Raw genomic sequence first — 28,000 nt, 5'->3', positions numbered from 1 at the left:
CGCCTGCACCCCCGGCCCCCCCAACAAGGACCACCGCCCCCCCCCCCCCGGGGCTCCCCAGGGCTGAGACCCGCCGGTGTCCCCGTGAGGCAAAGCCACCAAAACAGACGCTGGGCCTGCCGGCTCTTTCTGGGATTTTTATTTCTTTAAAATAATTCATACAAATGGTTACAGTCACAAACATGATTTTAACCAAAATATTGCTAGCCTACCACGTCAGCAGGACGGCACCCGCGCAGGCCAGGGCGCTGCGCCCTCACGTCCCGGGACCGGTGCCGACGGCCGGAGCGCGCTGTGCGCCACACCCTCCTCTTCTCTCCGAGCCACTTACAACGCCATCTTCGTTTGGAACAAGGGGGTTCATGCCAAAATGAGGAAAAACAGCCTCTGTTTTGTTTCTCTAAATTATTCTAAAAATAAGACAAGCAGGTAGAAAAAACAATGCACTGTGTGGCGTAGAAAGAAAAACGGGAAGGAGTCGTTGTCCTGAGAAGTTTGCCCAACTGCCTGGTCGCGGGTGTGTTCGGGCCGCAGCCTCAGCCCGGCCTGCGGAGCACGGCCCCTCGGGCTCTCTCCCCGTAGACAGCTAAGCAAACCGATCCTTTGTGATGTTCTAAAGACTGTACACGGACAAGAACATTCATGATAGAATTAACTACTAAACTTCTTTTGCTTAACGAGGACGCAAAGAACACAGGACAGCGGCTGGCCCTCGGGGAAGGACGACTACGGCTGACGCGGGGAGGGCGGAGCGGCCTCTCGCCCGCGCGGCGCCCGGACAGTCTCTGGAGCGCTGTGGCCTCGCAGACGCCGCCTCCGCCACCACCCGTCCGAGGGCGCCAAGGCTGCAGAGCTCCGCCCGGGCTACAACTGGTCACTCGCGTGGTCTCTATCTGCCTCGGGCTTGACGGTTTGGCCGGGAGAAGGGGCGTGGGGCGGGTGGGACACAGGGGGCAGGCCGTGGGACAGGGACATGGCGCTGGGGACGATGCCTTCGACGGCGGTTGGGATGCCGCTGGGGGCCACGCCCACCACGCCCGGCGGGTACCTGCTGGGGGGAGGACCGCAGGTGAAGCTCGCAGCAGGGATGGGGGGGCGGGGCCTGGGCCAGGTCCCTCCCTCGGCTGCAGATCCCACAGCACAGGGCCAGCGAAGCGGGGGCGGCTCCCAAAGGCCCCGCCTAGCAGGACCCCTCCCCGCCCCGACTCCTCCCCTGGCTCCCGATTCCAGGGTGGTCTCTGCCCACGTGTCTGGCGCCTCGAGGCCAGAAAGGCCATCCCGCTTGGTCTCCCGCGCCCTGCCCTTCTGCTCCACTGGGGCCCAGGCCAGCATGCACGTCCAAGCCTGGGGGCCCCCCACGGGCCCCTGCCCCACCCGCAGTCATGACGGAAGTGTTGTGTCCCCGCCCCCGCTCACCTGTAGGCGGCCCCGTTGAGCTCGGGGTGCACCACAGCCGGGTCCATGCTGGCCCAGTGGGTGGCCGCTGTCAGGTGATCCTTATTGACACAGTTCTTCAGGCTGTCGGGGATCCGGCCTGGGAAATGCGGCGGAAGGAGGAAGGGCAGTGCGTGTGCGGCGGCTGCATTGAGGACCCAGGGGCTCGGGGTCCCTCCCTCCCCTCAGGCCCAGCAGGCGCCGGTCCTGGATACGGTCACCTCGCAGCTCAGGGAGCCCCCAGCACCGAGCGGTGCCCTTAGCTCTCTGCCGGGCCTAGGGATTTTGGAGGGCAGCGAAGGCCCAGCCCAGGTTCACAAGCACAACCAGACTTTTTAAACGCGGGGTGAGGGGGGGCACGCGTGCCGAATTCCCACACGGGGGACAGAGAGCGGGCATCGTCAACGTGCTGTGCGAGGAGGACCCGAGGGCTGTGTGGGGAGCACCGTATGGAAGCCGAGTGCTGACCTCTGCACTTGGGGGCCTGGCAGGGTACGGAAGGGTGTGGACCCGCCCCGGCGCAGGTCCGTCTCAGCTCCGCGGCCCCGAGTGGCGGGGAGCAGAGGTCCCTCTGGAGGCCCAGCGGTACAGGCCTCCGAAGGGGCCGCACCGGGGTCTGCCTGCAGCCCTCACCTGTGATGGCTCTCCGGATCTCCCGGGCTGCCTCCTCCCGCATCTCGATGGAGGCCTGTTCGCTGTACCAGGCCGCGTGGGGGGTGCAGATCAGGTTAGGCGCATCCTTCAGGGGGCCCTGGCTAAAGCTACGAATGGCGCAGAGCAGGTCAGGGTAGTGTGGGGGGTGCCTGACCCCGCCTGGACCCACACTTCACCCCTGCGTCAGACCAGGGGACCCGAGGATGGTCAAACCTGCCCACAGGCCCCTGACAGCAGCGGGGACGCTGCCCCTGCCCTCCCTGCAGGCGAGGGCGCTGGTCCCCGAGCCGCAGGGCCTCCAGGCCCTCCCGGCAAAGCTGACAAACCGGGGGCTAGCTGCCGACCCAGAACGGCTTCTCAGTGCGGGGCCTCTACAGACGCGGCCACACGAGGGTCAGCTGCCTCGTGCACCTGGGCAAACCCACTGACGTGGCACCCCGAAGTGCTTGGCATGGAGCGCGGGTCTGAGCCCTCCCCTTCCCCACCTACAGCACCAGTCACCCGCCCACTGAGACCCGGCCGGGCCCCGGGGGACCGGGCCCCGGGGGCAAGCCCGCCTGGAGCAGTAGCTCAGGCTGGACACCAAGCCCAAGGACGCCGTGTCCTTGGACCCTTGGCTGGGGCCTGGAGACTACGCGTGGTGGCAGGCCCAGCCCCACTCCAGCCAGCGGCCAGCGTGGGGCGTGAGGCTGGGTGGGGGTCCAGTTGGGAGAGGTGCTGTCCAAGGACCACCCAGGGTGTCGCCAGGAGGCACCTGAACGGCTCCGACTCGTGCACGTCCAGGGCTGCGCCCCGGATCCGCCCCTCCTTCAGGGCCTGGGCCAGCGCCTTCTCGTCGACCAGCCCGCCCCGGGCTGTGTTCACCAGGAAGGCGCCTTGTCGCATCTGGGGGACACAAAGGACAGCAGGAGCGAATCGACATGATCAACACGGAGGCCTCTCCACTTGCCTTGCCCCGCCCACCCAGGGGAAGGGCCTCAAGGACCAGGGGGCACAGAGGGGCTGGCTCTGGGACCTTGCACTTGGCCTCTTCCCACCCAGGCCAGCAGGAGCTCTCTCGGGCCGGCAGAGGGCTTGGGGGTCTGTGTGGGCCCCGCCCCACCTGGAGGACCAGGGAACGCACAGCTGGCCTCCTGCCACAGCAGTGGGGTGTCCTGGCCCAGCCCCCCGGCTGCATGTGGTGCCTGGCAAGGACCTGATGCATCCATGACACGGTGTGGCCCGAGCTCCTAGCCCTGCACACACCTGGAAGATGGGGTTTCAGGACCTTGTGGTGCTGGCCTGACGGACAGGAGCCCTGAGACGTGGTCCTCAATGCAGCGGCCCCACCAGGGAGCCCCGTTGGCGAGGGTGGGCTGTGGCTGCACCGGCTCTACCCCAGCACGGCCTCACTTCCTTCTGCTAAAAGCCCTCAGGGTTGCCCTGGAGACGCCCCTCTCCACTGCTCCAAGGTGAGGGGCTCCACCCTGCTCTGAGGTGAAGGGTTCCCACGACCCTGAGTTCACACCAACTAAACCAGCCCCGCCAAGCTCGCACGGCCAGCTGTCAGGTCAGGGGGGCTCCGGCCTGGCTTCTCACCTGGTTCTCAGGGACGTACCCCAGGGCCATGCCTGTGCCCCCTCCCTCCCCCCTCCAAACCCACCAGCTGGAGACAGAGAGGAGCCCCAGGTGCCCGGCCTTCCCCACAGGACTGCAGGGCCTGGGGCAGACAGCAGGGGTGACCCCCCCCCCAAAACACATGCACACACCTGCAAGGCAGGCAGAGCAGCGGACACAGAAAATCCCACACACAGGCACATGCGCGTAGGCACGCACACACAGGCACGGGCCTAAGCACTCGAAAGGCCTGGCCCGTGAGAGGCAGCCACTAGCTCGAGCGCCGGCCTGACCCAGGGCAGTTCTGAAACCCTGGTGACACCGTGTGCCTCATGGCCACTGTCTGGGCACCCCCGGCCCCCAGGGACGCTTCGCCCTGCAGACACGGTACTGAGGCTCGTCGCACAGGCAGACGGCGCGGGAGAACGCAAAACCCCTGGGCGTAGCGTCTGGCCTACACGTGGGGACGACAGGACCAGGGACTCAGAAGACAGGCCTGCCTGTGTGGATGACTCCCTAGCAAGTGAGTCTCCTGCCAGGAATCCACCTACCGGGAACCCAGGCCCTGACCCTCCCCCTCCCCCAGGGCCCCGGCACCCAGGCCCCGACCCTCGCCCTCCCCCCCCGGCACCCAGGCCCCGACCCTCACCCTTCCCCAGGATCCCAGAAACACGGGCCCCGACCCTCGCCCTCCCCCCAGGACCCCAGGACCCCGGGCCCCAACACTTGCCCTTCCCAGGACCCTGGGAACACAGGCCCCGACGCTCGCCCTCCCCCAGGCCCCCGGCACCCAGGCCCCGACCCTCGCCCTCCCCCCGGCACCCAGGCCCCAACCCTCGCCCTCCCCCAGGCCCCTGGCACCCAGGCCCCGATCCTTGCCCTCCCCCAGGACCCCAGGACCCCGGGCCCCAACACTTGCCCTTCCCCAGGACCCTGGGAACATGGGCCCCGACCTTCGCGCTCCCCCAGGCACCCGGCACCCAGGCCCTGACCCTCGCCCTTCCCCAGGACCCTGGGAACACGGGCCCCGACCCTCGCCCTATCCCTGGCCCCCAGGCCCGACCCTCGCCCTCCCCCAGGCCCCCAGGCCCCGACCCTCGCTCTCCCCTTCCCCCAGGAACACGGGCACGAGGGTGGCGGGCGCCCACCTGCTTGACGGTGAAGTCGTTGATGAGGTGGTGGTTGTGCTCGTTGAGGCCGCAGTGCAGGCTGACGCAGTCGCTGTGGAACAGCAGGTCCTGTAGGGTGCTCACCCGCTGCAGCCCCAGCGCCCGCTCCGTGCCGTCTGACAGGTAGGGGTCGTAGAACAGCACGTTGAAGCCGAAGGCCTTGGCCCGAAGTGCCACCGCCTGCCCCACGCGACCTGGCAGGGCGAGACTCGGCGTCACCGGGGCCGCAGGCTGAGCGGGCCCCCACACCGCCTCAGTCTCCCCTGTGCCCGGGGCCGCTCGCTGTGGGGAGCACGGCCCCGTCCGCCCCCAGGCGTCTGCTCCCAGACGCTAAAGACGGGGCGTTCAGAGAGGAGGGCAGGGGCTGGAGGGGGTCCCTGGGGAAGGCACAGGGTGAGGGCCGCAGCACCAGAGGGGTGGCCCCTGCATCTGGAGGGGGAAGACCAGAGGGGCTCGGAGCCACTAACTCCGGGACCCCAGGAGGGAGCCCTGACCTGGCCACAGGGGGGCCACCGGGAAGCCAGGCCCAGGACAGCACGGCCACGGTCCCAACGTCTCAGGGAGCGGTGCCGCAGGCCAGGGGGCACCCCGCACGGCACCTCAGGGCCCCTCTGGAGTCCCCCGGCCAGCCCAGGGCAGGGAAACACTCATGAGGAAAGCGAGCAGGGGAGAAACAGCCCACACTCCCTGAGGCCACCATGGTGGGGGGCAGGGTCCCGCACCTGCCTGCTGAAGGGTGACTGCCCGAGGGACGGGACCCCCGGGACCCCAGGTGAGACCAGGGCAGAACAGTCCTGCCAGCCGCACCCAAACAGCTGCCCACGGTGCCACGAGGCCAGGTAACTCAGCCGCAGGGCACCCGCTGCCTGGTAGGTGGGGCCGGACACACACCCAGACACCCGAAGAGCCATTTAGACAGTCCCCTGAGCGGGGGCCGGGGCAAGGGCTGCGCGGGTCACCTCTGCCAAGTCAGACTCGGCCCACCCGGCCCCACCAGGTCAGAGTCTCTCGACAGCACTGCAGAATGAGATCAGGCAGCCCCCAAATCGACCTGGCCAGGCACACTGGCTGCCCATCCATCCTCCTTCAACAAACCCCACGCCTGGGGCCCCAGGTGAAGGATGCCGTCCCTGCCTTCACAACAGTGGGGGCAGCAGTGGGGGAGACACTCGCGGGGACCAGTCCTGGCGTCCGCGTGCCCATCTCAGCAGGACGGCGATTTGTGCCAGAGGAGACAGGCCTGTGTCTCACGGACGACCCCGACCTGCCCTAACATAGGTGCGTCCTCGCGATCGACGATACCCAGACGTCCCTGTGGCACCGCCCCACGCTGCACACAGCGCTGCCTCTGTGGGGCGGGGAGGCCACGCGGGCCAACCAGAGGAAGCTCAGGAGGCAGCATGACAAGGGGGTCCCGTCCATGCTGGCCTTCCCAGGTGGGTGGAGCCCGAGTTTGGGTAGGGAAATGGGTCGCAAACAAGAAACAGAAGAGGGACCTCACGGACCCCGGACAGCTGCCTGCATGGCAGGTAAACCAACTCCCTCCACCTACGGCAGGGTTAAGGGCCACCTGGCCCTCACCTGAAGGCCACGTCCACTTAGCCGTGGTCGGAGCGGGGACAGGGTGAGCGTGTCTGAGTGTGGTGGGCATGCGTCCGTGTGTGACCCCACGGGCCACCATGTTGGCGTATGTGTGACCCACACCTGCTGTTCCTGGGAGGATCGGCCCCATGCTGCCTCCGGCCTGGAAACCGCCCCGCGTGGGGGAAGTCGCCCTCAGGTCGGGGGGACCGTCCAGCATTGGGGGGGACCGGCCGGCGGCACAGCCCGGCCCCAGCCTCGCGGTCAGCCGAGCCAACGCGAGGAGCAAGGACACAGACGAGCTCACCTAGTCCGATGATGCCCAAGGTCTCCCCACGGATCCTGGCCGCTCCGGAAGCCACTTCCCGGATCTGCTCAACGCTCTGGACCCGTGTGCCTTCCCGCAGCGCCTGGTGCAGCCAGGTGGTCCTGCGGTACAGGTTGAGGATGTGGCACATGGTGGAGTCGGCCGTCTCCTCGACAGACGCCGCCGGCACGTTGCAGACCGCGATGCCTGGGAACAGATACGCACGCGCGCTCACCGGAGCCAGCCGTGGCCCTTCCCTCACGGAAGGCCAGAGGAGCGTCCCCAGGCCACCCCGGGAGGCTAGGAGGCAGACCCTGGTTACGTGCCACGGGGAGAAGCTGCCCGTAGGTCCGGCGGCAGACAGGACAGGACGCGGCAGGCATCTACCTCGCCCAGACTGCTGGCCACCTGACCTTCTGGAGGCGCCCGGTGAACGGAGGAGCAGCTCCTCGAGCTCCCCCAAATGCCGGGATGATGCCAAACACACCGGCAGGGCCGCAGGACAGGCCCAGGGTGGGTCCCAGAAACAACTCAGCCCACCGTGACATGCAAGAGCCGGTGGGGGACAGGGGCCCAAGCCACAGTGTCTCCGAGACCCGGGAACAAAACTGCTGCCTGGGAGAGCAGGCCAGGTCCTGGGACTTCCGAGCGGCCGCCTGCCAGGCTTTGAAAGGTAAGCACAGGGCACGGCTCTGACTGTCCCTGGCGGAGGAACAGAGCGAGGCCAGACTCCGTGCACAGGGACGGAGCCTCCAAGGAGCCCCCAGGCCACGGTGCGACGCTCCTGGGCATGCTGCGTGGGGGCAGGTGACAACAGGGCGGGAGGGCCTGGCCAGGCGAGCCGGCGGTGGGCATGAGCGCGCCCACAGGAGCACAGTAAACTCCAGGACGCGTGACGCAAACCCCACCACGACTCTGCGGCAGGCAGAGATGCCGGAACGTTCTGACAAGTTCCTTCAGCTGCATCCCGGAGGAAAGGACAGGCACAACCAGGCACCGGGGGCACTGCCTCTGACCGCAGGCCCTGGCCGGGCACGACCTGGCTGGATGAGGCCACGCGGCTGGTGCAGACACACGGGGAGGCAAGATCAGAACGCACACTGCCCACGAGCCAGAGGACACGTGCTCTCGCGTGGCTTTCTGAGGAAGCTGCTTTGACCAGTGGCCGGGGCTCTGCACCCCAAAAGCAGGCTCATGAGTCACCTCCAGCCAAACAGGCAGCTGCAGGGGACTCTTGGTGTAAAGCAAAACCCACAGACAAAACCAGACGTGAGGAAATCCAGCGCAGGGAAGGACACACGACAGCTGCGAAGGAAGAGCCCGGAACCGCCCTACCTAAGTCCCCAGCTGACTTGATGTCGATGTTGTCGAAACCACTGCCGATCCGAACGATGATACGAAGAGCTTTGAACTTCTCCAGGTCCTCCCTGGTCAGCGTGATGGTGTGGTACATCAGCGCCCCCACCGCCTCATTCAGCACCTGCCGAGAGGGAGGGCGTCCGCCAGTCACATGCCGGCCCCACCTGGGCCCCCGGTCTGCCTGCTGCCCCCAAACCAGCAAAGACACCCTGGGAGGGGGAGGGGAACACCCCCACCCCCAGCCTGGCCCCAGGCCGGGACAGTCCAAGGGGCTTCCCGCTGTTCTTTCCTCTGTGCACTGCGGCCTTCTCAGGCCAGAAGCCGCTGCGGTGACATTTGAGGTCACCACAGTGTGGCCCTGCTGACGCTGCTCAGACTCACCTGGGAGTCCAGGGCCCGCCCCGCCCCATAAACTGCAGGCCCAGGAGAACGCACGGTACGGGGAGCGGGCTGACCTTACCTGTGGGCACCAGACAGTAAAACAGACAGAGGAAGCTGGGTGTTGGGAGGACACAGAGCATCCGAAACCCCCAGACCCTGCGGAGGTGGGTGGGGGGTGGCCGAAAGCTGCAGGGCCGCCGTGACCAACGACCGGAGCGACCCCACGAGGAAACTACAAATCATCGTGGCAGAAGCGCACATGGGGCCCCACGACCATAAACAACTGCGGGTAAAGGACGTTTCACCTGCGTAGGGAGGACGGCTGTGCGGAAGGCCGGGCCGGCGGGGCTGCGACGTGCCCCTCGGATGGCGTCGGCTGCCGGGCCAGCACGGGACGCTGGGGGCCGCGCCCTCGCCCTGCACGCAGGCAGCACGGGCCCCTCCTCTCCAGGTGCTCAGGTGGGCGAGGTCTGCCCCTGTACCTGCAGCTCCCGCTGGCCGGCGAGCGGCCCAGGGCATTCAGGGCGGCCGCAGCCAGCACGGGCCTCCCGAGGAGATGGCCATGGCTCTCCGGGACAGCCCTGGACGCCTGCCCTGGCGGGGTCCTCCTGTCTGTGTGCGGCCTGGGCTGCCTTGCGGGAGGCCCCAGGTGCATATCGGTGTCCTGCCTCCCCAGAGTTTAGATGACACGGGCTGATGCGCCACTCCGCTTGCAAAACCGCCCAAAGGGGGCGGCCCTCCCCAAAGTTAGGGCTCCACCCACGGCCCCGCCCACAGGGCCCGCGCAAACGTGGAGCTCTCCGCGGGTGGGGATAAGCCCTGAAGACAGCGCTCAGAGCCGCTGCGCAGGCCACGCCCACACCCGAGGGGCCTGGTCCCTGCCGACCAAGCCCCGCCTCACTCGGCGGCGCCTGTGCAGACCACGCCCATACCCCCACGAGGGGGCAGGCCCGCGCGGACCACGCCCACACCCCACTCGGGGCCTATTCCCTGCCGACCAAGCCCCGCCTCACTCGGCGGCGCCTGTGCAGACCACACCCCTTGCCGCTGTAGCGTTGCTCCCAGTGTGCCCAGCACCCCGCTTGGAAGCCCCCAGGGTGCCCAGCAGCCACACAGGAGGCGGGGACGCCTGGTTTCTGGGGGGCTTGGCCCAGGTCCAGGAGGGCAGCAGGACCGCGCCCCAGGGCCGCGAGCACGGCCTTAAAGGGCTGTCGTGGCAAGAGCCGGACGTTGGCGGAAGAGCCGCAAGGTCCAATCTCTGGGCCGGCGATGCTCCAGACACACGGTGTAATCCAGGGCATGTCATAGTTCAGGGACCCTAACGAGGTATAGCCGTGAAAGCTTTATAATCAAGACACCTCCAATTCAAAAAAATGCTCTGGCTACTGGGGACTTCCAGCACCATGCCACCCTGTCCTCCCCCAGACTGAGCTTCCCGTGCTGACTCTGGGTCTCCTGCATGGGGAGGGAGGCCAACCACAGGCTCTGTTGACCTTGAGTCCCCAGGACGAGTGAGGCCAGCAGTGGGCCGTGCACAGGCTGCTGGACGGCAAGGCACCAGGCATGAGCTGAGGGGGACTGCACCCAGGACGGCCTAGACTCCGGGCTGATGTGGGCAGTGGAGTAGAGCAGGTGTCCCGTGTGGGGTGCGGGGCACAGTGAAGCTGCTAACCGCCCTGTCTCAGTCCCTTCCTCCACTGGACAGATGGCAACCCAAAATACAACTCCCTCAGGCTGGCATGGCCTCCCTTCTCCTGCCGGCTGAGGTGGCCGTAGGGGACCACACCAAAAGGGCCAAGGGAGAGATGACTGAGAGGCAGGACAGAGGCGGCCTGGGTCCCTGGTCCTGTTTGCTCTGGCTGGCCCGGACTTGAGGGTGCTGTGGGCCCCTGCTCCTGCTCCTTGCACTGAAGATCCTAGGAATTTCAGCTCCTAGAGGCAAGGATGTGCCAGGCCGACGTGTGAACAAATGGGATGGGTCACTGCCCACATCCTGACTCCTACCCCTGGACTCCTGGAAGGAGGTCCAGGCTGCATAGGCACAGACTTCTGGCACCTTGACTGGCCCTGGTGTGAGAGGGAAGCGAGGACCCATGTGTGACAGGGGAGCAGCAGCGAGTGCTTAGGGGACACAGGGTTAACTAGGAGCGCATGAGGAGGGTGGCTGGGAAGTGGACGCGGGGCTGTGGGGCGGAGGCAAGAGGGCAGACCTTGGCCAACGAGGCCCTGGGAAGAGTCCTCTGGCCGCTGTGCTGCACAGACCGGAGATGTGGATGGCCATGGCAGCAGGGGTGGGGGCGAGGGGACAGATCTGCCGGTGCCCACTGTGGGCAGACACGGACGTGCAGCGGAACTGGGGATCCAGATGGGTGCAAGCCAGCGCCAGGAGGAGCAGCCCTGGGCTCAGAGACACACGGACCGTGGACGGGAGCTCCCGAGGGAGACTGGATCTCCGGCCGGGGCAGCTGGACACATGCGGGCCTCTTGCAGAGAAGAGCAAGGCTCAGCTGTGGACAGGTGGAGAGGCTTGCGTGCGTGCAGGCGGCCGGCTTTCTATCTTGAGCATTTAACCACGGCAGGCAAGTCTTCAAATCGTGACCTTCACTGTCCTGAGCTACATCCCAACACGGACGATCCAGGATCTGACGTTCCCTACTGTTGGGGCATCTGGGTCACGACCACTGTTGGCTGCGGTAAAACCCACGACTGCCTTGAGAGAAGTCCCTAGCAGTGCAAACTAGTGGGTCCGCTGGAGAGGCCTCTTCCGGGCTCCGGGCGCCGCTCCGGCCGCACCTGGCGGTTACGACGCCCGCTCCGGCACCGAGCCCGTGGCGCCGGGCAGTCCGGGGTGTAAAACGCTACGTGGGAGGGACACCCGTTGTTTCAGCCTTAATTTGCACTTCTCCGTGTGACCTGACCACATAGGTTTCTTGGTAAATTTTTTCACGTCTTAATCCTTTTTCCACTGAGCCTATTTTAACCACGCAGTACCAGGTGAAGTTCTCAGAACAGGAAGCTGCAGTCCTCAGCGGCCACCCGCCCCTGGCCCTGCCAGGGAGGCCCCGCCCAGTCGCGGGGGGAGAGCCCGCTGCCGCCGAGGCAGCTCCGTGCAGACGGGCACAGGCCAGGACCACCGCACCGCTCCACCCGGCCCCCAGGCCCACGCGCCCTGGAAGTCCCTCACATTCCCTCTCGTGACCGCGAAGGGGCTGGGATACACCCAGGTGCCACACCGACCTCCCAGAGGGGACGTCTGTCTCCGTAAGTCGGACGCCGGCAACCCACATCCCCCTCCCCCAGCCGTGTGGCCAGGCTACTGCCTGAACCGTGTCTTTAGCCCCCGAACGGGTACGTGGGGCCCGCCTTGCAGGATGAACTCAGCCCAGGGGCCCCGGGGTGCTCACAGCAGCAGCAGGGTCTGAGGGGCACTCGCTGGGCACCACGCAGAAGGGGAGCGGCAAATGGCTGGCTGGGAAGATATGTGCTGGGAGGCACTGACGGGGTCCACCACGCCCCCTCCCTGCATCCCGGAGGGGAGGCCTCGCTCGTTTCCTTTACACACACACACACACACACACACACACACACACACACACACACACACACACACGTACGTGCACCATGCGCAAGCTTCCCGGGTCTTCAAGTTTACTTACTTTCTGCGTCCACACAAAGGTGTGACTCATTTTGTGAGGCTGAGGCTCAGAAAAGCAGGCCAGTGACACGGTGCCCCCAGCACACTTTTATATGGTTGTCACGGGATGTTTCCCTGTGACAAAGGGCCACATGCAGGCCCAGAGGGGACAGGTTTTCACAGAACTGCCAAAGCACCATCAAAGCCGGCCACGGCCACAGCCACCGCTGAGCAGGCGTGGCACCTCACACCTCCTGATGCTCCCTGGGTGCAGCCAGAGCCGGGCTAACGTGGGGGCGGGGACAGTGTCACCTGCTTCCCGGCGGTCACTGTTTTTGCCCAAACGCACCCTCCGCCGCCCCCCATCTGCTGGGACTTGTCTTGTCCCTGTCGCTTGGAGGAAGGCAGTGTGAGCCGTTTCGGGTACAGCAAACACCCACCCACTTGTCATTCGTCTTTTCTTTCGCCACATGACTGTTTTCGCTGCTCTTCAACGCAGCGACCTTTTCTGTTACACGGCCCCATTTTCCACAGAACTCAGCACGGCCACTTCTGTCCTGACCTCAGGACGGGAAGGTCAGCCCCTGCAGAAGCCCCCCTACTTTTGTCAGGACACGTGCACACGCGTGGCCGTTCACCTGGGAGGCTGCCCCGGGGTACCTGGGCTCACTTCCCGAATGCTCCCCGCTTCCCCAGGGCCTCTCAGTGGGCACCAACACAGCCCTACTGTCTGCCTCAGAGTCGCTGGGACACTCCCGCCCGAAGCCACTTCCCGCCAGGCACTACTCGCTGCATAGACCGTCTCGGCATTTGCCTGGACATCCCCCTCACTTCTCGTGCGGCCCCGGTACCTCCTTCCGGGGACCAGGAGCCTCACTTTTGACCAGGACTCTTGAAACACTTTTCCTGTGCCCTTGCCGTCTTCCTTGACGTGTCCCCACATTGCCGCCTACGGGTGCCCCACTTTCCCAGAAATGCCCCTCAGGGACTTCCTGCTCCAGGCTAGCTCACGGCACCCTCCCACCTGCCGCCCCCCCCCCCCACCCCGGATTGCCCCTCTGCTTTGCAGGTGCTGGTCTTTAAGGAGCTTCCAAGAGTAACTGAGAAAATGCCCCTGCCTCTGCGGTCTGACGAGGTGCAACCAAGGGTTGAAAACTGGTTTTCCCAGAAGCTTTAAGGTACCCAAAGTTGGGCTGGTGGTGGGATCTGCTACTTGAACAGCAAAGCATCCTGCGGGCCCCCAACACTTGTCCTGGGTTCGCGGCAGGAGAGCCAGAGTCTCCATTTAGCTCTGGAAGGTTTCTTCATCACATCCGCTGATGTGTTCGGTCTCTCCTCCATAACACTCAGGTAACATCCGACATCCAGCTGCTTACAAGCAGGTAGAACCAACTTCCTGATCCACGGCGATGTGGAAGAGAAGCCGTTTCCCTCCCAAGCCAAAGCCCTCAGATAGGTGGTCCAGGGGCCCTGTGTCAGCTCCACAGCCATCAGGGTCCAGGGCTCCCGTCTGGTGGCTCTGCCACTCCCAGGTGGCTGCCCAGGCTCCAGCCATCACATGTGGTTTCCGGCCCACAAAGAGGGAAGGCGGCTCTGCACACAAGGCCTGTCACCTCTTCCTGGTTGGACTTAGTCCCCGGGCTATGCCCGGCAGCAAAGCCGGGGGAAGGAGGTGTGTTTCCGCCGGGAGGTGGGAGGTTCCCGAGGGTGGCAGCTAGGCGGGCACGCCCGGCTGAGAGCCCTTGGGTCTGCAAGGCTCTCCTCTGGCCTCGCCTCTTCCACCTCTCCTTCAGGCTCCCCTTGGCAGTGTCTTCCAAGCTTTCTATTAAAATTAAATTTTTCCACTTGCGTGTTTGATTTCCAAGCGCGCATTCGAGTTCTCGGGTGCCGCCTTCCCGCCGCGAGCCGCCGGCTGCACAAGCAGGTGCCCCGTAGGTCTCGCCGAGGCTCTGACTGGCCGGGTCCCAACACTCTCTTCTACCCAAAGCGTAAATCACAGGCCGTTTGGGGCGCCTGGGTGGCGCAGTCGGCTAAGCGTCCGACTTCAGCCAGGTCACGATCTCGCGGTCCGTGAGTTCGAGCCCCGCGTCAGGCTCTGGGCTGATGGCTCGGAGCCTGGAGCCTGTTTCCGATTCTGTGTCTCCCTCTCTCTCTGCCCCTCCCCCGTTCATGCTCTGTCTCTCTCTGTGCCAAAAATAAATAAAAAACGTTGAAAAAAAAAAAATTTAAAAAAAAAAAAAAAAAAATCACAGGCCGTTTTTCTCTGCGAGTACCCGTCGTCCCGTCTTCCCGAGCCGTGTGGCTGTGGCGTCTGGCAACGTCTGTCTGTCTGCTGGGCGTGGGGCAGAATCGCCGTGGAGCCGAGGCCCCTCACTGCCCCTCCCCGGGGTGTCTGACTTGCTTATCTGGGTTTTACGTTAACTTTTCAAGATAGTTTTGATAAATTACAATTTTGAAAGAAAACACGTTTTGTGTTAGTGTTCAAATTTATTGCTAGAACTTGCTCTAGTACCGCTTATGATTTTTAAACATTTCTATTTGTATGTGTCTTTCATGCCCTATATTGGCTGTAGTTTTCAACAAAATGCTTTGGGGGAGCCTGGGTGGCTCAGTCAGTTAGGCGTCCGGCTCCTGACTCGGCTCAGGCCTTGATCTCAGGGTTGTGTGTTTGAGCCCCACGTCGGGCTGTGTGTTTACGGCATGGAGCCTGCTTGGGATTCTCCCTCCCTCCCTCTCTCTCTGTCTCTCAGCCCCTCCCCGCCTGCATGTGCACACTCTCTCTAAAATAAAACTCTGAAAAAAAATTTAAGTAAAAAAATGAACTAAAAGTTTTAGTCTGGAACAGCAGAAGGTTCACAACCGCCCCCCCAGCTCCACCGCTGCACACGCACGGGTGTGTGTGGCCACATGGTTCCGCCCGGTGGTGACTGAAGCAGCCAGCACCCGGGCGGGCCACAGGCCAGACCGTCACGCGGGCAGAGCCCCACCCGGCCCTGCGCTCCTCGCCTGGGCACCCGAGCCCCCATGCGCCTTGCCCCGGCGCTGCCGAACTCGCCGTCGGGACAGGAGGGGCTCTCCTCTGGCATAAACACCGGGGGGGGGGGGGGGGGGGGGGGGGGCGGTCACTGTGGGGGTGTCGCAGCATGTGCCTCCTCCAGAGGGGCTGCTCCGCGAGCGCCCCACAGCGGGCGGCACTCCGCCAGCCCTGGACGGTGGCGGGCCGTCACTTGGTCACGGCGCTCCTGCCCCCCCCCACCCCCCCACCGGCCCGCCAGGTTCCTGAGGTTTCTATCAGCAGCGCACACGCTCAGCCCCACCCTCGGCGTCCTGGCCCCTGTGGGTTTTCTTCCACAGCCATGGGTTCTCTCTCTGCGTGGGCGGGGGCGGTCTGCCCGGGCTCTCGGGTTCTGTGACGGACACGCAGCAGAAAACGGCTGCTGGGAAGGACATGTGGCTTGGCCGACGGGGCCATCCCCTACAGGGGACCGTCCGTTGCCTCTGCCGGGCCCCCAAGGCACAGCGGTGTGGGGTCGCCGGCAGCCCAGCTCAAGGCTTGACACGGACGCGTCGGGCAATGTGGGGGTGGCGGGCGGCGTGAGGACGGCGGCTTAGTCCCGTCCATCCTGTCACCGGGGCCCCAACCCAGACCCGGGGCTGGGCTGCCCGCAGCAGGCCCTCCAGGAGCCACGTCCAGAAGCAGACACCCCAGGCCTAAATGCTTGGCCGCCAGCCCGGGATGCCCCAGGTGACCAATGTGGGACCAGGATGATGCAGCTCACCGGCCCCCAGTCCTGTCTGCCATGTCCGCGGCCCCCGGATCTGCTTTCTGGGAACATCTGGTCACAATGGCAACGGCTCGAGATGCCAAGCAGTAGCCGTCTCCGCCTCTGACAGGGTGGGGTGACGATGGCCGCACGTGTCTTGGTGGCCCGGGAGCCGCTGAGGCTCACGCCTGAGGGACCAGCCTGCCCTCCTCGCTCCCCCGAGCACCCCGCGCCGTTACCTTCTCGTGGATCTCCTGCGTGGACTGTGCGTCACAGAAGGCCACCGTGGCCACGTCCTTCAGGATGGGCATCTCCACCGTGCAGTCCCGGCCGTCGAGCAGCGCTACCAGGGGCCGGGGGTGCATGGGCCCGTTCATGATCGGGGGTCGGACGCCTGCGGAGACAGGAGCGGACGCTCAGCACAGCGGCGGCCCCGGCTGAGACCTCGAGCCCCCTGCCACCCGCCACCATCCGCAGCCCAGCGCAGGCCCCGAGAGTTCCCACGTCTGCTCGTCTGGACTTTGTCAAACCAGGGTCATGAGCCACCGGGAGAAGCAGACCAGTGTCTGCTACAGCTCACTGACACCCGAGTGAACAGGGACCCCGCCGACTGTCACCACCCCACGGGGCTCGGGGCTGCAGACACACGTGGAGGCGCCGGGGCAGCCGCGGTCTTCACCACTGTGACCCCGGGACACGCAGACGTAGCGCCACAGGCCTCGTGATGGCATCTGTTCTTTTCCGCCTGTGGCGGCAGCGTGGCTACCCAGAAACCCTGAAGGGACCGCGTCTGCTGGCAGATTTGAAGAGCGGGGACCGTGCAGGGGTGGGGGGTGAAACCTCCGCGGTGCGGTCAGAGCCCCCACCTCGCCCGGCAGGGGACTCAGAATCGCCAGACGCTCCTTCCACACAGGAGGGGACTACGCCTCACCCAGGAGGGCCTCCCAGGCGACAGGACCAGCCCCGCGCACCCCACGGCCTCACGAAGACTCGCCCCGGGGAAGGCCCACGGCCCCAGTGCGCCGCCTACGTGAGCCGCCTGGACGCGGCGGCTCCAGCGGGTGGCTCAGAGCGGGATCTGCAGGGCCAGAACCCCGTCTCTGCTGCCTCCCTCCCTGCCCCGCGAGCGGTGCGATTCCCGCCCCCGGGGGGCCCGGCACAGGCGCGGTTTCCAGACGGCCCGGAGCTGCGCGCACAGACGGCGCTCACGTCTCCAGCCGTGCTGGGACGGTGATCTCACTTAGAAGACTGACTTTACCAGCGGAGGCTTATCGCCGCTGTTCTCGAGTGACCTGGAAGACGCCCACCGTCAGAGTCCCTCAGCTCTAACTCCTGACGAGCACAGACCGGCGTCACCCCCGCGAGCTGAGCTCTGAGGCTGTAAGGCCCCCCTGCGGGCCCGGACACCGCCGATGCCAGGGCGCCGCCCGCTGGAGAGCAGCACGTGAGAGCAGGCCCAGTCCGCAGGGCTGCCCAGACGCGGCGTCGGGACCCCTGACCGGACGACGCCCCCTCACCCAGGGAGGCCCCGGCCTCCCGACCACGCAGCCGGCGCCGGAACAGGCCTTGGGTTTCTGCGGCAGCTCCCCGACCCGGGACCGAGCTTGCGGGCGGACGACCAGAACAAACCCAGCATCGACCTGTGGCCTGGCCCACCTGCCCTGGGGAGGCGTGGCGGGGGTGGGGGGTGGGGGGCTGGGCCCCCCGAGGAACCCCCTCGCTCCACCGCACGCGGGGCCTCACTGAGGCCGTCCTGACCCGCCGCACGCGCCGAACGGACAGGGTGACCGCGGTCGCAGAGGGCCTGGTTTCCAGCTGCTTCACACTCCGGGAGCCCCAACCAACCTGACATTTCTTAATATGGGCTCAGCTTCCACGACCATGAATTCGACTTTTCAAAGCGTTTTATCTTCAGAATCCCCCGGCAGAACCGCGTCCTGTCACTGGATCCTCATCCCACGTCTTTAATTGTCTCGAACCAAAGCTCTTAGGCTCCTGATCCTTGGCGACCACTGAAGCCTGCGCCGGGGTCAAAGTCTGACTAAAAATTAAACACAAGAGACACGTTAAAATACCGTCGAGAGCCAACTAGGACTCCCAGACGCCGGAAATTCCACACTGCATCCTTGATTCTGTGCCCGCGGCTGCCAGGCCGGGACCGCCCAGAGCCAGGAGCCGCGCTGCTTACCCTGAAGGTCCTCCTGGCACGTGGGAACCCCGCCCCAGGCGCTACCAGTGTCCGTGAGGTGCGAGGTGCGAGGCCGGGGCCCTGGGGGCTAGTCTGCCGCCAGTCCTGCAAACCTCTGTCTCGTGCTCCCAACGGCCTCCTGGGCCTCTGTGACTGTGCAGGGAGAGTGGACTTCTGAGGGGGCCACCGAGAGGGGGACCGCAGGATGCAGACCGGGACACACACACCACTGTCCTGCACCACACAGGACCCGGGGGGGGCTGTCCCCCAGGCCCCCTCTGCCAGTCCCCACAGGCCACATCCCAGGCACTGGCATCGACTCAGGCACGGCCCCCCCACCCCCCGACAGGACACTGAGGACACACTCCTGGTCACACACCTGTATGGACGGGCTGAGGACGTGCCAAGAGCTGGGACTGAGCATGGATGCTCAGGACCCCTGCTCTCAGCATGGGGACAGTGTGCCAGGGTGGCCCCGAGGCCTGGCTGGGAGCCATGGTGGCCAGGACCCGCGACACCACCGGTGTCAACCTTGGGATCAGATGGCACCTTGGGAGGCCAGCACGGAGCAGGGACCGGATGCACTCGTCCCCCGCCCGATGCCGGCCACAGGCACATCGGGCAGACCGGCCACAGCAGGGACGTACCTGCGGCCCATGGGACCCACGTGGCTCTCACCCTTGCCAGACTCCAGCTGTGACCTCCACTTCTGCACCAAGGCGGGTGCCCTGTGGTCCTGACCCGCGAGCCTAGGCTGTGCCAGAAGGCCACGCTCGACCACAGCACCTCCCGGGTCTGCTCACCTTTAGTCTGTGCAGGTGTGACCTCTGACCCATATCCTCTGTCCCCGCCCCCGAGCGTGGATGTGCCTTACAACCCGAACCTTTGCCGACTGGGCTCGACCGGGCAGGACCCAGCCTGCAGCAACCCCGGGACACGTGGTGGCAGGGGAGCGGGCGTGTGTGCGGGAGTCTAGGGCTGGTGCAGGAGGTAGCAGCAAGGCCAGGCCCAGGCCAGCCCCGCCCCGCCCCACCTCCCCGGGAGGCAAGCCTCACCCTCGACCTTGACCTTCAGAAGACAACCAGGGGGCCAGCAGCGGGCCTGAGGTGTCTGGGCCGGGGGCGGCAAGCTGGCTGCCAAGGACACAGGTGTCCACCAAGGACAGCTGAATCAGAGCCCTCGAGTCTGGCTGGCCTGGCCTCCCCAGGACTTCTGCGCCTCCCTGGTGGTGAGTGCCCCGACTGGCCCCAGATGAAGCACCACTTCCCAGGCCTCACGGGATCCCCACGTTCCCTGGCCAAGTGGGGTCGCCCTGTCTGCCCTGCCTCGCCCCGCACAGTCAGCGAGTGCAGGGGAAGGGGGGTTGGAACGGGCCACAGCCAACCGTGCAGTCACTAGGCTTTCTTCGGCTTTCCCCCTAAATCCTGAAAGCATCCAGGGTGTCTCCGGCCGGATCCTCCCTGGTCGGCGTGGCCCTCGGCAGACGGTGTTTCCGCACGCTTGCACGTCCTCCGAGGGGCCCAGGGCCATACGCCCTGTACACACGGGTCCCGAGTGCCCGTGCACCCCTGGGGAGCTGAGCCAGACGCCTCAGGCACTCTGGCGTCACGCCCTGGATTCTCCCGTGCCCACTGCTAACCTCTGTTGTGAAAATGATTTCAGAGGGAAGCGTGGCTTTGCCAAACCTGACCTGGGTTCAGAAACCCACGAGCAGCCTCAAGGGGTCGGGGTGTGTTCCCGGGGCCACCTCACTATGGGCAGAGGTGTGAGCCCCACCCAGGGAAGCACCAGCAGGCGTGGGGCTCAAAGGCCAGCCCGAGTCAGGCCCCACGTGCAGATGGGTGGTGACTTCAGGCTCGGGCCACACACCCATGAAGGTGAACCTGGCTCCCGCCTGCCCCGGTGCCCCACGGGTCTCGGTGCCTGGTGACAGCGTGGGGCCGGGGAGGGTGACCCAAGTCCAGCAGCAGAAGAAGCCAAGTCCAGTGCGGGAGAGAATAACAAGGCCGTACGACTACAGGAAGCTTCTAGGCTGGTGCCGGGGGACGTTCGAGTTGTGAAAATACCATCTCCACCTCGTTTCTAGAAAATGCCAGAGAGAAGCCCCCCTAAGTGATCTCACTGCTCAGAACAACTACAGAGAGCCACGAGGACACAGAGGTGGTAGAGAGGGTGCAGCGAAGGACGGGGGAGGACACGCGGTGGGGGGAGGCTCCTTGCGGGCCGGCAGTAAGGACACAGGGCCAGGGTCACTGGGGTCCCGAACTGTGTCTGCTCTCCTCACGGAAGTACCTTTTCTCGAGCAGTTTTGCCGTGTAATCAATTTTCTAGAATTCAGTTTTGCCATAAATGATAAAATCACAAAAACTAAAAAATGCTCATTAAAAAAGACAAAATGCAGGGAGCCTGGACGGCTCAGACGGTTCAGCACCAACTCTTGATTTCGGCTCAGGTCACGATCTCACAGTTTGGGAGTTCGAGCTCAGCACTGGCCTCTGGGCTGCAGCACGGACCCTGCCTGGGATTCTCTCCCCCGCTCTCCCTGCCCCTCCCCCATGCACACAAGCTCTCTGTCTCTCAAAACAAGTAAACTTGAAAAAAAAAAAAGACAAAATAAAACGCGAAAAATGAACAACGAAATTAGGAAGACCTTACCGCAAAACGGAAAAACGTTAGAACGCGTTCGCACTGGCGCGTGCGGGTTCGCCTGGTGCTGGTGCCACAGGCGCTCGACCCCAAGAGCGGCCCGCGCTCCAGGAAGGGGCGCCAGCTGGCACGCACCGGCACGTCCCCGCCGCCACTAATTCCAGGTGCCCCGCCACACGCCCGCCACACACCCCCCCGTGGCTCAGACCCCGCGGGGCTGGGAGACCATCGGGAGGGCTGAGCTTTCGTAACGGCGAAAGGGGCGTCCCCCTCAACAGGGAAATGAAACCAAACGTCCACCAGTCAAGGAAACCTCTGGACGGTCCACGGTTATCGTTCGCTCTTCCGCAGCAAAACCGCCTTCCGGCCAGTTAGTTACGTGGCGGACCACCTCGCGCTGCCCCAAGCTCCCCAAACACGCGTGTCCGGCACCTACACGCGGCAGCCCCAGGCCAGGCCTCCTGCCCCCATGGGCGAGGGACAGCTGGAGAGAGTACGGCCAGCAGGGTGGACCCCAGGGTCCCCGTGGGTGCCCTGCCCGTGTCCCTCCGCTCCACCCCCTTCCTCCCGGTGCCCATCCACGACGACCCACAGGAGGCTCCTGAGAGTCCCCTGCTCCAAGAGGCAGCAACAGCTCTTGTACCGAGAGCCCCTCGCCGGGGGACGGGGCCTGACTACCGGGGGTGGGGCCCAGAGACCCGACGGGGGTCTGGGAGCGTGGGACACAGGGCTTCCGCGCCCGCCCGACCCCGTACTCAACACTGCCGGGCTCCCTTCTGCCCCCCGCCCGGCCCCGATGTCCCACTCCCGGCGACATGAGGGCTGGCTTACGGCGTCAGCAGGAGGGGGGCATCTGCGGGCACCCGTCTCGGCACCTAACGGGCGCCAGGCGGGCGGTGAGCCCACGGGGAGGGAGTGGATTCCGGCGCCCGCCCGACACACACGTCCGCTTTCCTCTGCACGTGACGAGCTGCGCTCTCGGAGGCGGTGGCTCTGGGGGGCTGGGTGCCCGCAGTGGGAGGTGACGGCACCCACGCCGGGCCCCACGATGGCAGGTGCGCATCTGCATCCCTGCAACTCAGCAAGGCGGTGGAGGAAACGCAGCGGTCAGCACGGCTAGTGACTCAGGAAGCCCTGGCCGGAGCGGGGGACACAGTGGGGCGGAGGGCCCGCTGAGCTGCGGCAGATGCCTCTGCTGGCCGCCACCCGGCACAGGCCCCGCGGAGAAGCACGCGTGAGCACCAGCATAGGCGCTGCGACACTCGTCGGCACACGGTTCTAGGCCGGCCGGCCGGATGCCAGTAAGCAAGGCTGCAGCACAAAGCATGGGGCAGGGGGGGCAGGACTCCAGCTGTGACACCGGCACCTCGGCGGGAACACCCCCACCCGGCACGGGGCAGCTGCGTGCAGGGGTGCACACGCTCTCTGTCCTGTCCTCGTACTCGCCCTGAAGTCTGAAGCTGGTCTCAAAGCTCATCTGAAAGAAAACGGGGCAAGAGAAGGGACCACAGGTCCCAGGGGCCCCTTCCACAGGTGTCTGCGTGGAGCTCCAGGAGCCTGTCACCCCCCACCCCAGACCCCCTCCCACGGGTGTCTGCGTGGAGCTCTGGGGGCCCGTCTCCCCGCCCCCCCGCCCCCGCAGTCACTCCTGCTCTCCCCACCCCCTGCCCCGCTGTGCTTGATTTGACCTGGCCTCCTTGGCCTGGCTCTCCACTGGGGGTCACTCTCGGGAGGAGATCGGGGGTCTGGGGACACCCGAGGTGTCCAGCCCTCTCCAGACGAGCCGCAGCAGCTTCCGGAGAACCTAGCCCACTCCGGGCGCAGCGCACTGAGCTGGGACCCCGGGCCCTCCCCATCCTCTCCGCCAACTCTGACAAGCACTTCCTGCTCTACACCCACAACACACTCCCAGGACTCCTGCTGCTTCTCCAGCCTCAGAGACTAAGCCGTCTTCCCATACCCCCCACCCCCCTCCGCTCAGGCCCCAGGTCTCCCCACTGCCACAGCCGGGCCCCTGGTCCTAGATGCCGCCTCGGAGACACTGCGCCCCTGACCCAGAGCCTGTCACACCCCCGAGACCCTCACGGGCTGCCTAGCCCCTGCCAGCCCTTCCTTCCTCCTCCACAGAGCCGGACCCTCAGCCACAGCAGGCTGCCCTCGGCCAGCCCCCTCCGTCTTTCAGCTTCTGCCGGCCAGCGGTCACACCCTCCGGACGGCAGCCTCCTCGGGCTGTCCTGGTCCAGAGGCCCCAGGCCTGGCCACGCTGCCCGGGGCAGGGCTGCGGGCTGAGTGGAGGGCGGCTCCCACAGCGGGACTGTGTCTGGCCTGGCAGGACCCGAGCCTGCGCAGACCAGGCCAGGGTGCTCCCTCGGGCGACGCGGGGCCGTGGGGCAGAGTGGCCTCGCAGACCTCAGCGGCCGGACTCTCCGTCAGCTGCCCGCGCTGTGCCACCCCCTTAACTTACCGTAACCCACGAGGGCACTGACCACCACCCACATGCGGACTAAAACCGTGGCAGAGGCACGCTCCTGTCCCCAAGGGCCTCGGTCCCACATACTCCTCTCTCGTGCTTTTATGCGGCTTTGTGACGCTTCAGGATCCCACAAACGAGAACCTGATGGCCGTCGCAGAGAGGGTGCTGGCTGGCGGTGGAGGGAAGGTGGCCTTCCCTCCCCTCCGCACGTGGCATCCGACAACTGCTTTGGGGACACCCCACGCGGTGCCACCACCTTCAAGACCTGGCCAAGCTGCAGGACACGGACGTCACAGACGCAGGAAGACCGAAGTCAATGGCACCGCGGCCTCCATACAGGCCAGAATCCACGCCTGGGGAGGGTCCAGAAAGCGCCGCCTCGGGCCCCCCCCCCCCGGCCCCCCGCCCGCCAGACCTGCTGGGATTTCTTCTCAACCGTCCCAGCTTCCAGTCCTACCACGCTGTCACCACCCCCACCCCGCCCCCGACCTCGCCGAGCACAGTGCTCTTGTACCACGGCGGCCGTCCAGCCCGTCTATGGCCGGGCTCCAGGGCTGACAGGGACATAAGGGACCCCTTCCCCCAGGGCGCCACACCAGTGCCGGCCCGTGCCCCGTCCGCAGCTGAGCTTCCCGGGACGGCAGTGACAGGAGATGTGAAGTCCCGTCTGGGGACCAGAGGCGAGTGAGGTGTGGACACCCCCCACCCCACAGACGGCGGTGCCAGGGCCAGACAACTTCCCCCCGTCCCCCGGAGCCTCGTACGGGTCCTTCTTCATGCCACCAATGGAGGGAAACCAGGAGATGCGCTAGCCTTTGACCGGGTCCTCCATACCCAGGAGCCCCGGGCAGCGGCCACAAGCTGTGGTCTGGCTACTGGACCGGCAACGCCCCAAGGGCACGGGCACGGGCAGTTCTGCTGGCCCAAAGGAAGCCCCCGCCGATCTTCAGCTTTCCACCGGGTTGGGGGGGAGCCAAGGCCAGACCCGCCTCCGAACCCAAGGACCCTCCTCCTACAGACAGTCGTTCATCTCTGCCCTGAGGTTCCAGACAGGGGTGGCTCCAGCTCCCCAGAACATGGGGCCCTCGGGGCTGAGCGCCAAGAACCGGGCCCTGCCCCAGGACAGTCAGCAGGACCTCAGCAGGGCAGGCGACACCAGCCCCAGGCCCAGCTCCGTGCTCCCAGCCCCCCACCCCCAAGTGTCCTCGAGCTGAAGAAAAGAGGCAGGAAGAAAACCCCAAATGCAGTCAGGGGAGAGGACGGACAGGGGCTGAGACAGGTCACCCCTGCCACAAGTCCATTTCTCCGAAACGGAGAGAACAGAGAGCAACCCGCCACAGCTGGACAGGCTGGAGGTGCACCAACACCCCGAGACAGGCTGAACAGGACACACGTGCGTGGGGCGGGGAAACATGCAGCCCCAAGCGCGCGTCCCTCAAGAGGCCTCGCAGAGACACCCAAACCAAACCCCGCGCTCAGCGGCGGTGATAAGACCCAACAGAGAAGAACCCTGGAGCGACCGTGGAACACAACGGCCGGCCCCTGCAGGAAGTGGAGCTCCAGGGCCGGCACACACAGCGGGCACCAGTGGGAGCCGCAAGGAGGGGGAGCAGACCAAAGCCGGGGTCCAGCAGGCCCCCCACGGCCCCCTTTGGCACAGTCCTGAAGCTCTAGGGTGGACAGAAGGTGAAACCCAGAGCGCACACATCGCCAGGCTGACATCCAGGGACAGCAGGGCGGGCACGCAGCACAAGGCGGCACTGCCCCAGGCCCTGCTCCTGTCTCCATTCCTGCCCCAGGACCCTGCTCTGTCCCCGGGCCTGTCCTGCCCCGCCCCTCACCCTGGCCCCGGCCCCATCCTGTCTCCTAGACCCGTCCCCAACACTTAACAGGTGCTCACTCATGATCCCGCGTGGCCTCACACCGCCATCCCCACCTGACAGACGCACACGAGCAGAGCACACGACACGACAAGCTCAAGACCACACACCCAGCAGGGGCTCGGCCGGAATGCCCCCAGGGACGGGCTAGGTCCGTGCCCTGGTCCTCTCTGGTCACCCCACACCAAGAGTGGATGGCCTGCACTGACCCACAGGGCGCGTGTGCAACGCTCCCTGTGCCTCAAATGTCGGCCATGCTGGAGGCCAGCAGCTACAGAGCACTCTTTGGTGTACATTTTTATACAAATGAAGTCGCTGCTCTCGAAGAAGAGGGCGGATCCTGGAAAAGGGGAAACCAGGTAGGAAAAGGGGATGTGGCCATCCCCCCATTTGCGACCTAATTCTCCAGCCACCCCCAGAAGTGGGAGTTGGGTGAGGATTTCACCTCTGACTGCTCGATTCAGACTAACCAGAGAAAGCCAATCTTGTTCCACTTCTGGGTGACAAGTGGTCCCCCCTCCCCCAACCAGAGGTTAATCTGTCCTAAACAAAGCACGAGGAAAATGATCACTATAAAGGGGTCTGGCCGCTGGCCAGGTTCCCGGCTTAAGCCGCTGCCAGCTTCAAGGCTGTCCTTCCGGGCATGCCCAGAGGTGGTGCCCTCATTTCTCCGCACACAGGCAGAGGGCCGGGCAGGGCACCCAGCCACAGAAAGATCTAGCCTCCGACTCCTGGCTCAGGTGTGGTTGTAGCCTCCCTCCCACAGGCCTCAGGGAGCCAGTGCCCCCAAGGTTCCAACGGCAGAGGGGAGGAGGAGGGGCAGCTCCCTGGCCCACCCAGCCTGGCCCCTCCCCTGCTGGACCCACTCCAGAGGAGGCCCCAGGCCCTGGCGGCTGAAGGCTGAAGTTGACCGGGAACTGCAAGATGGCCCCCTACACTTGGGTTCAACAGGGGGCACCAGGCGCTGAGACGGCGACCAAACCAGCACCCACCCAGGAGTGTCCCCAAGCTGGCCTGCTCCCCTACAGCCCCAGCCCCAGGGGCCCCAGTGGGAAAAATGGGGGGGCAAGGCCCTGCTGGGTTGTCTAGAGCACCTGCTAGGATCCTGGTTTCTGACACCTTTATAAGCGCAAAGGGGAAAAGAGGTGCCTATGACAAACTGAATGGGGTCCACACCTCTTGACGTACTCCGGTGGAACAGACTGGATCAGAGGAGTGAGTGCAGCGCGCAGGCTGCTCGGTTGGGGAAGCCCGCGCCCCAGGCTGCTGGCTGAGGGCCACCCAGGGAAGGAAGAGCCGCCCTCCCCACCAGCTGGGCGCTCTAATTTTATTCCCGTTTAGAAAATGAGTAAACGACTTCAGAGGGCAGCACGAAGCGTGCCATAAAGCTAAGCGCCCCCAAAACCGCCTGAATGAGCAGCGGCGAGGGAGGAGCCCGGCATCCGCGGCAGCACGCGGCCAGCAAACGCGCCCGGGGCGCAGGGCCGGAGCTCGGCGCCCGCAGACACGCAGCCCCGCGCCGCAGTCCGCGCCCGGCCTCGCCCCGGGAGCCCACCCACGGCGGCTCCACACGCCGGCGCGTCCAGGTCGGGGAACGGGGACAACGGCCAGGCCACGGGGGGCCCAGAGGGGACAAGGCCACGCGACCGCCAGGAGGCCGGCCCGGTCCCGGCAGGACGGACGCGGGGCGGGACGCAGCGGCCCGGCCCGCGAGGGGCCGTGAGTCCGCCACGTCTAGGCGCCAGGGCGCACCACCGGCGCCGTAGGGCCGGGACTGGGGGTCAGGGGCCGGGCGCGGCGCCCCTTTGTGTCACCTGCGCGGGCGGCGGCGGGCGGGGGCTGGCGTGACGGCGGCGCCGGCGCACGCGCAATCGCACGCAGCCGCTCGCGCACGCGCACGACCCTCCGCGGCCCCGCCCCCGGCGGCGCGCGGGATACCGGCACGCACGCGCACTCGCACACAAAGCCGGGGGCCCGCGCGCGCCCGCCCGCCCCGCCCGCCGCCCCGCCCCCGCGGCCGGAAATGCGCGCGCGCGGCCTTACCGAGCGGCAGGCCCTTGTTGAGCAAGTGCGAGCTGCCCATTGAAAGGCGCGGGCGGCCGCGGGCCCCGACGAGTCCGGCGCGCTCCGCCGCGAGCCCGGCGCGTGGGGCGGCCTGGGCGCCGTCCGCTGCTCCGCCCGCTCGCCTGCGCCCGGGCGCCGCCGTGCCGAGCCGCGCCGCGCCGCGCCAGCAGCCGCTCCACCGGGCGGGGACAGGCGGCGCGCGCGCGGGCGGGGCTTCCGGCCCAGCAGTCTCCTGTTTCCAGGCGCGAGCGCCGCGCAGCAAGACGCGGGCGGCTGCAGGCCGCGCCCGCCCGCCCCGCCCGCCCCGCCCCGGCAGCGAGGCTCTCCCGCCGGCCGCGCCTGGCCGCACCTACCGGCATCCGCGCACCCTCCTACCCCGCACCCAGCAACCCCCTCCCCCGCCGCCCCGTATCCGCGCGCACACACACGCACCTGCCCCGCACCCACCAGGCCTCCACCTGCCGCGCGCGCGCGCACACACGCGCGCACACACACACACACACACACACACAGCCACACATCTCTGCCCCGCACCCATACGTGCACCTGCTAGGCCTCCACCAGGCCCCCACCTGCCCTGCACCCGCGCGCGCACACATACACACACCTGTCCCGCACAGGCACGTGACTCGCATCGGCACACCCGCACAAGCACCCATCTACACACTTTCTCCGCACACACGTTCGCCGTGTGCCATCTGCTCCACACCCACTGGACCTTTACTGGCAGGCCGCACCTGCTCAGCACCCAACCGAGTGCCAGGCCGCATCTGCCCTGCACCCGCACCCTGGGACCAGTGTGTGACCTGCACCTACCTCACACCTAGCGCTCCTAGGCCGGGATCGTTTAAATATTCTTGGGCCACTGCA

At 66.1% G+C, this 28,000-nt stretch overlaps 1 protein-coding gene across 4 annotated transcripts; it reads right to left on the bottom strand.

Annotated features, from left to right (window-relative positions):
* Window positions 1–124: 124 nt before the first annotated feature.
* On the bottom strand, window positions 125–27,232 carry CTBP1 (C-terminal binding protein 1). Of its 4 annotated transcripts, none has more exons than XM_042985179.1 (10): window positions 27,110–27,197; window positions 17,725–17,920; window positions 16,119–16,273; window positions 8,077–8,221; window positions 6,742–6,948; window positions 4,833–5,047; window positions 2,843–2,973; window positions 2,068–2,195; window positions 1,417–1,534; window positions 125–1,051 (listed from the first exon to the last, which is right to left on the bottom strand). In XM_042985179.1, the coding sequence occupies exons 2-10, from the start codon at window positions 17,729–17,731 to the stop codon at window positions 865–867; spliced, it is 1,293 nt and encodes a 430-aa protein (XP_042841113.1). In that variant the 5' UTR covers window positions 17,732–17,920; window positions 27,110–27,197; the 3' UTR covers window positions 125–864. The 4 variants fall into 4 exon arrangements, with proteins under 4 accessions (XP_042841113.1, XP_042841114.1, XP_042841111.1 ...); XM_042985180.1 differs by lacking the exon at window positions 27,110–27,197 and adding an exon at window positions 18,068–18,347; XM_042985177.1 differs by lacking the exon at window positions 17,725–17,920 and having other exon boundaries at window positions 27,110–27,232.
* Between the last annotated feature and the right edge of the window lie 768 nt (window positions 27,233–28,000).

This window comes from Panthera tigris, chromosome B1 (genome assembly GCF_018350195.1).
Source record: "Panthera tigris isolate Pti1 chromosome B1, P.tigris_Pti1_mat1.1, whole genome shotgun sequence".
Classification (NCBI taxonomy): domain Eukaryota; kingdom Metazoa; phylum Chordata; class Mammalia; order Carnivora; family Felidae; genus Panthera; species Panthera tigris.
Note: the sequence above shows the minus strand (reverse complement) of the source record. Positions and strands in the feature narration are given on the sequence as shown.

Bases quoted from the DNA above. Each gene is read 5' to 3' on its own strand.
- CTBP1 (XM_042985177.1), bottom strand. From the start codon at position 27,149: ATGGGCAGCTCGCACTTGCTCAACAAGGGCCTGCCGCTCG. The intron at 2,974-4,832 runs GTGGGCGCCCGC...TGTGTCCCCCAG, and splicing joins ACGACTTCACCGTCAAGCAG to ATGCGACAAGGCGCCTTCCT. The intron at 2,196-2,842 runs GTGCCTCCTGGC...CGCCATTCGTAG, and splicing joins CACGAGTCGGAGCCGTTCAG to CTTTAGCCAGGGCCCCCTGA.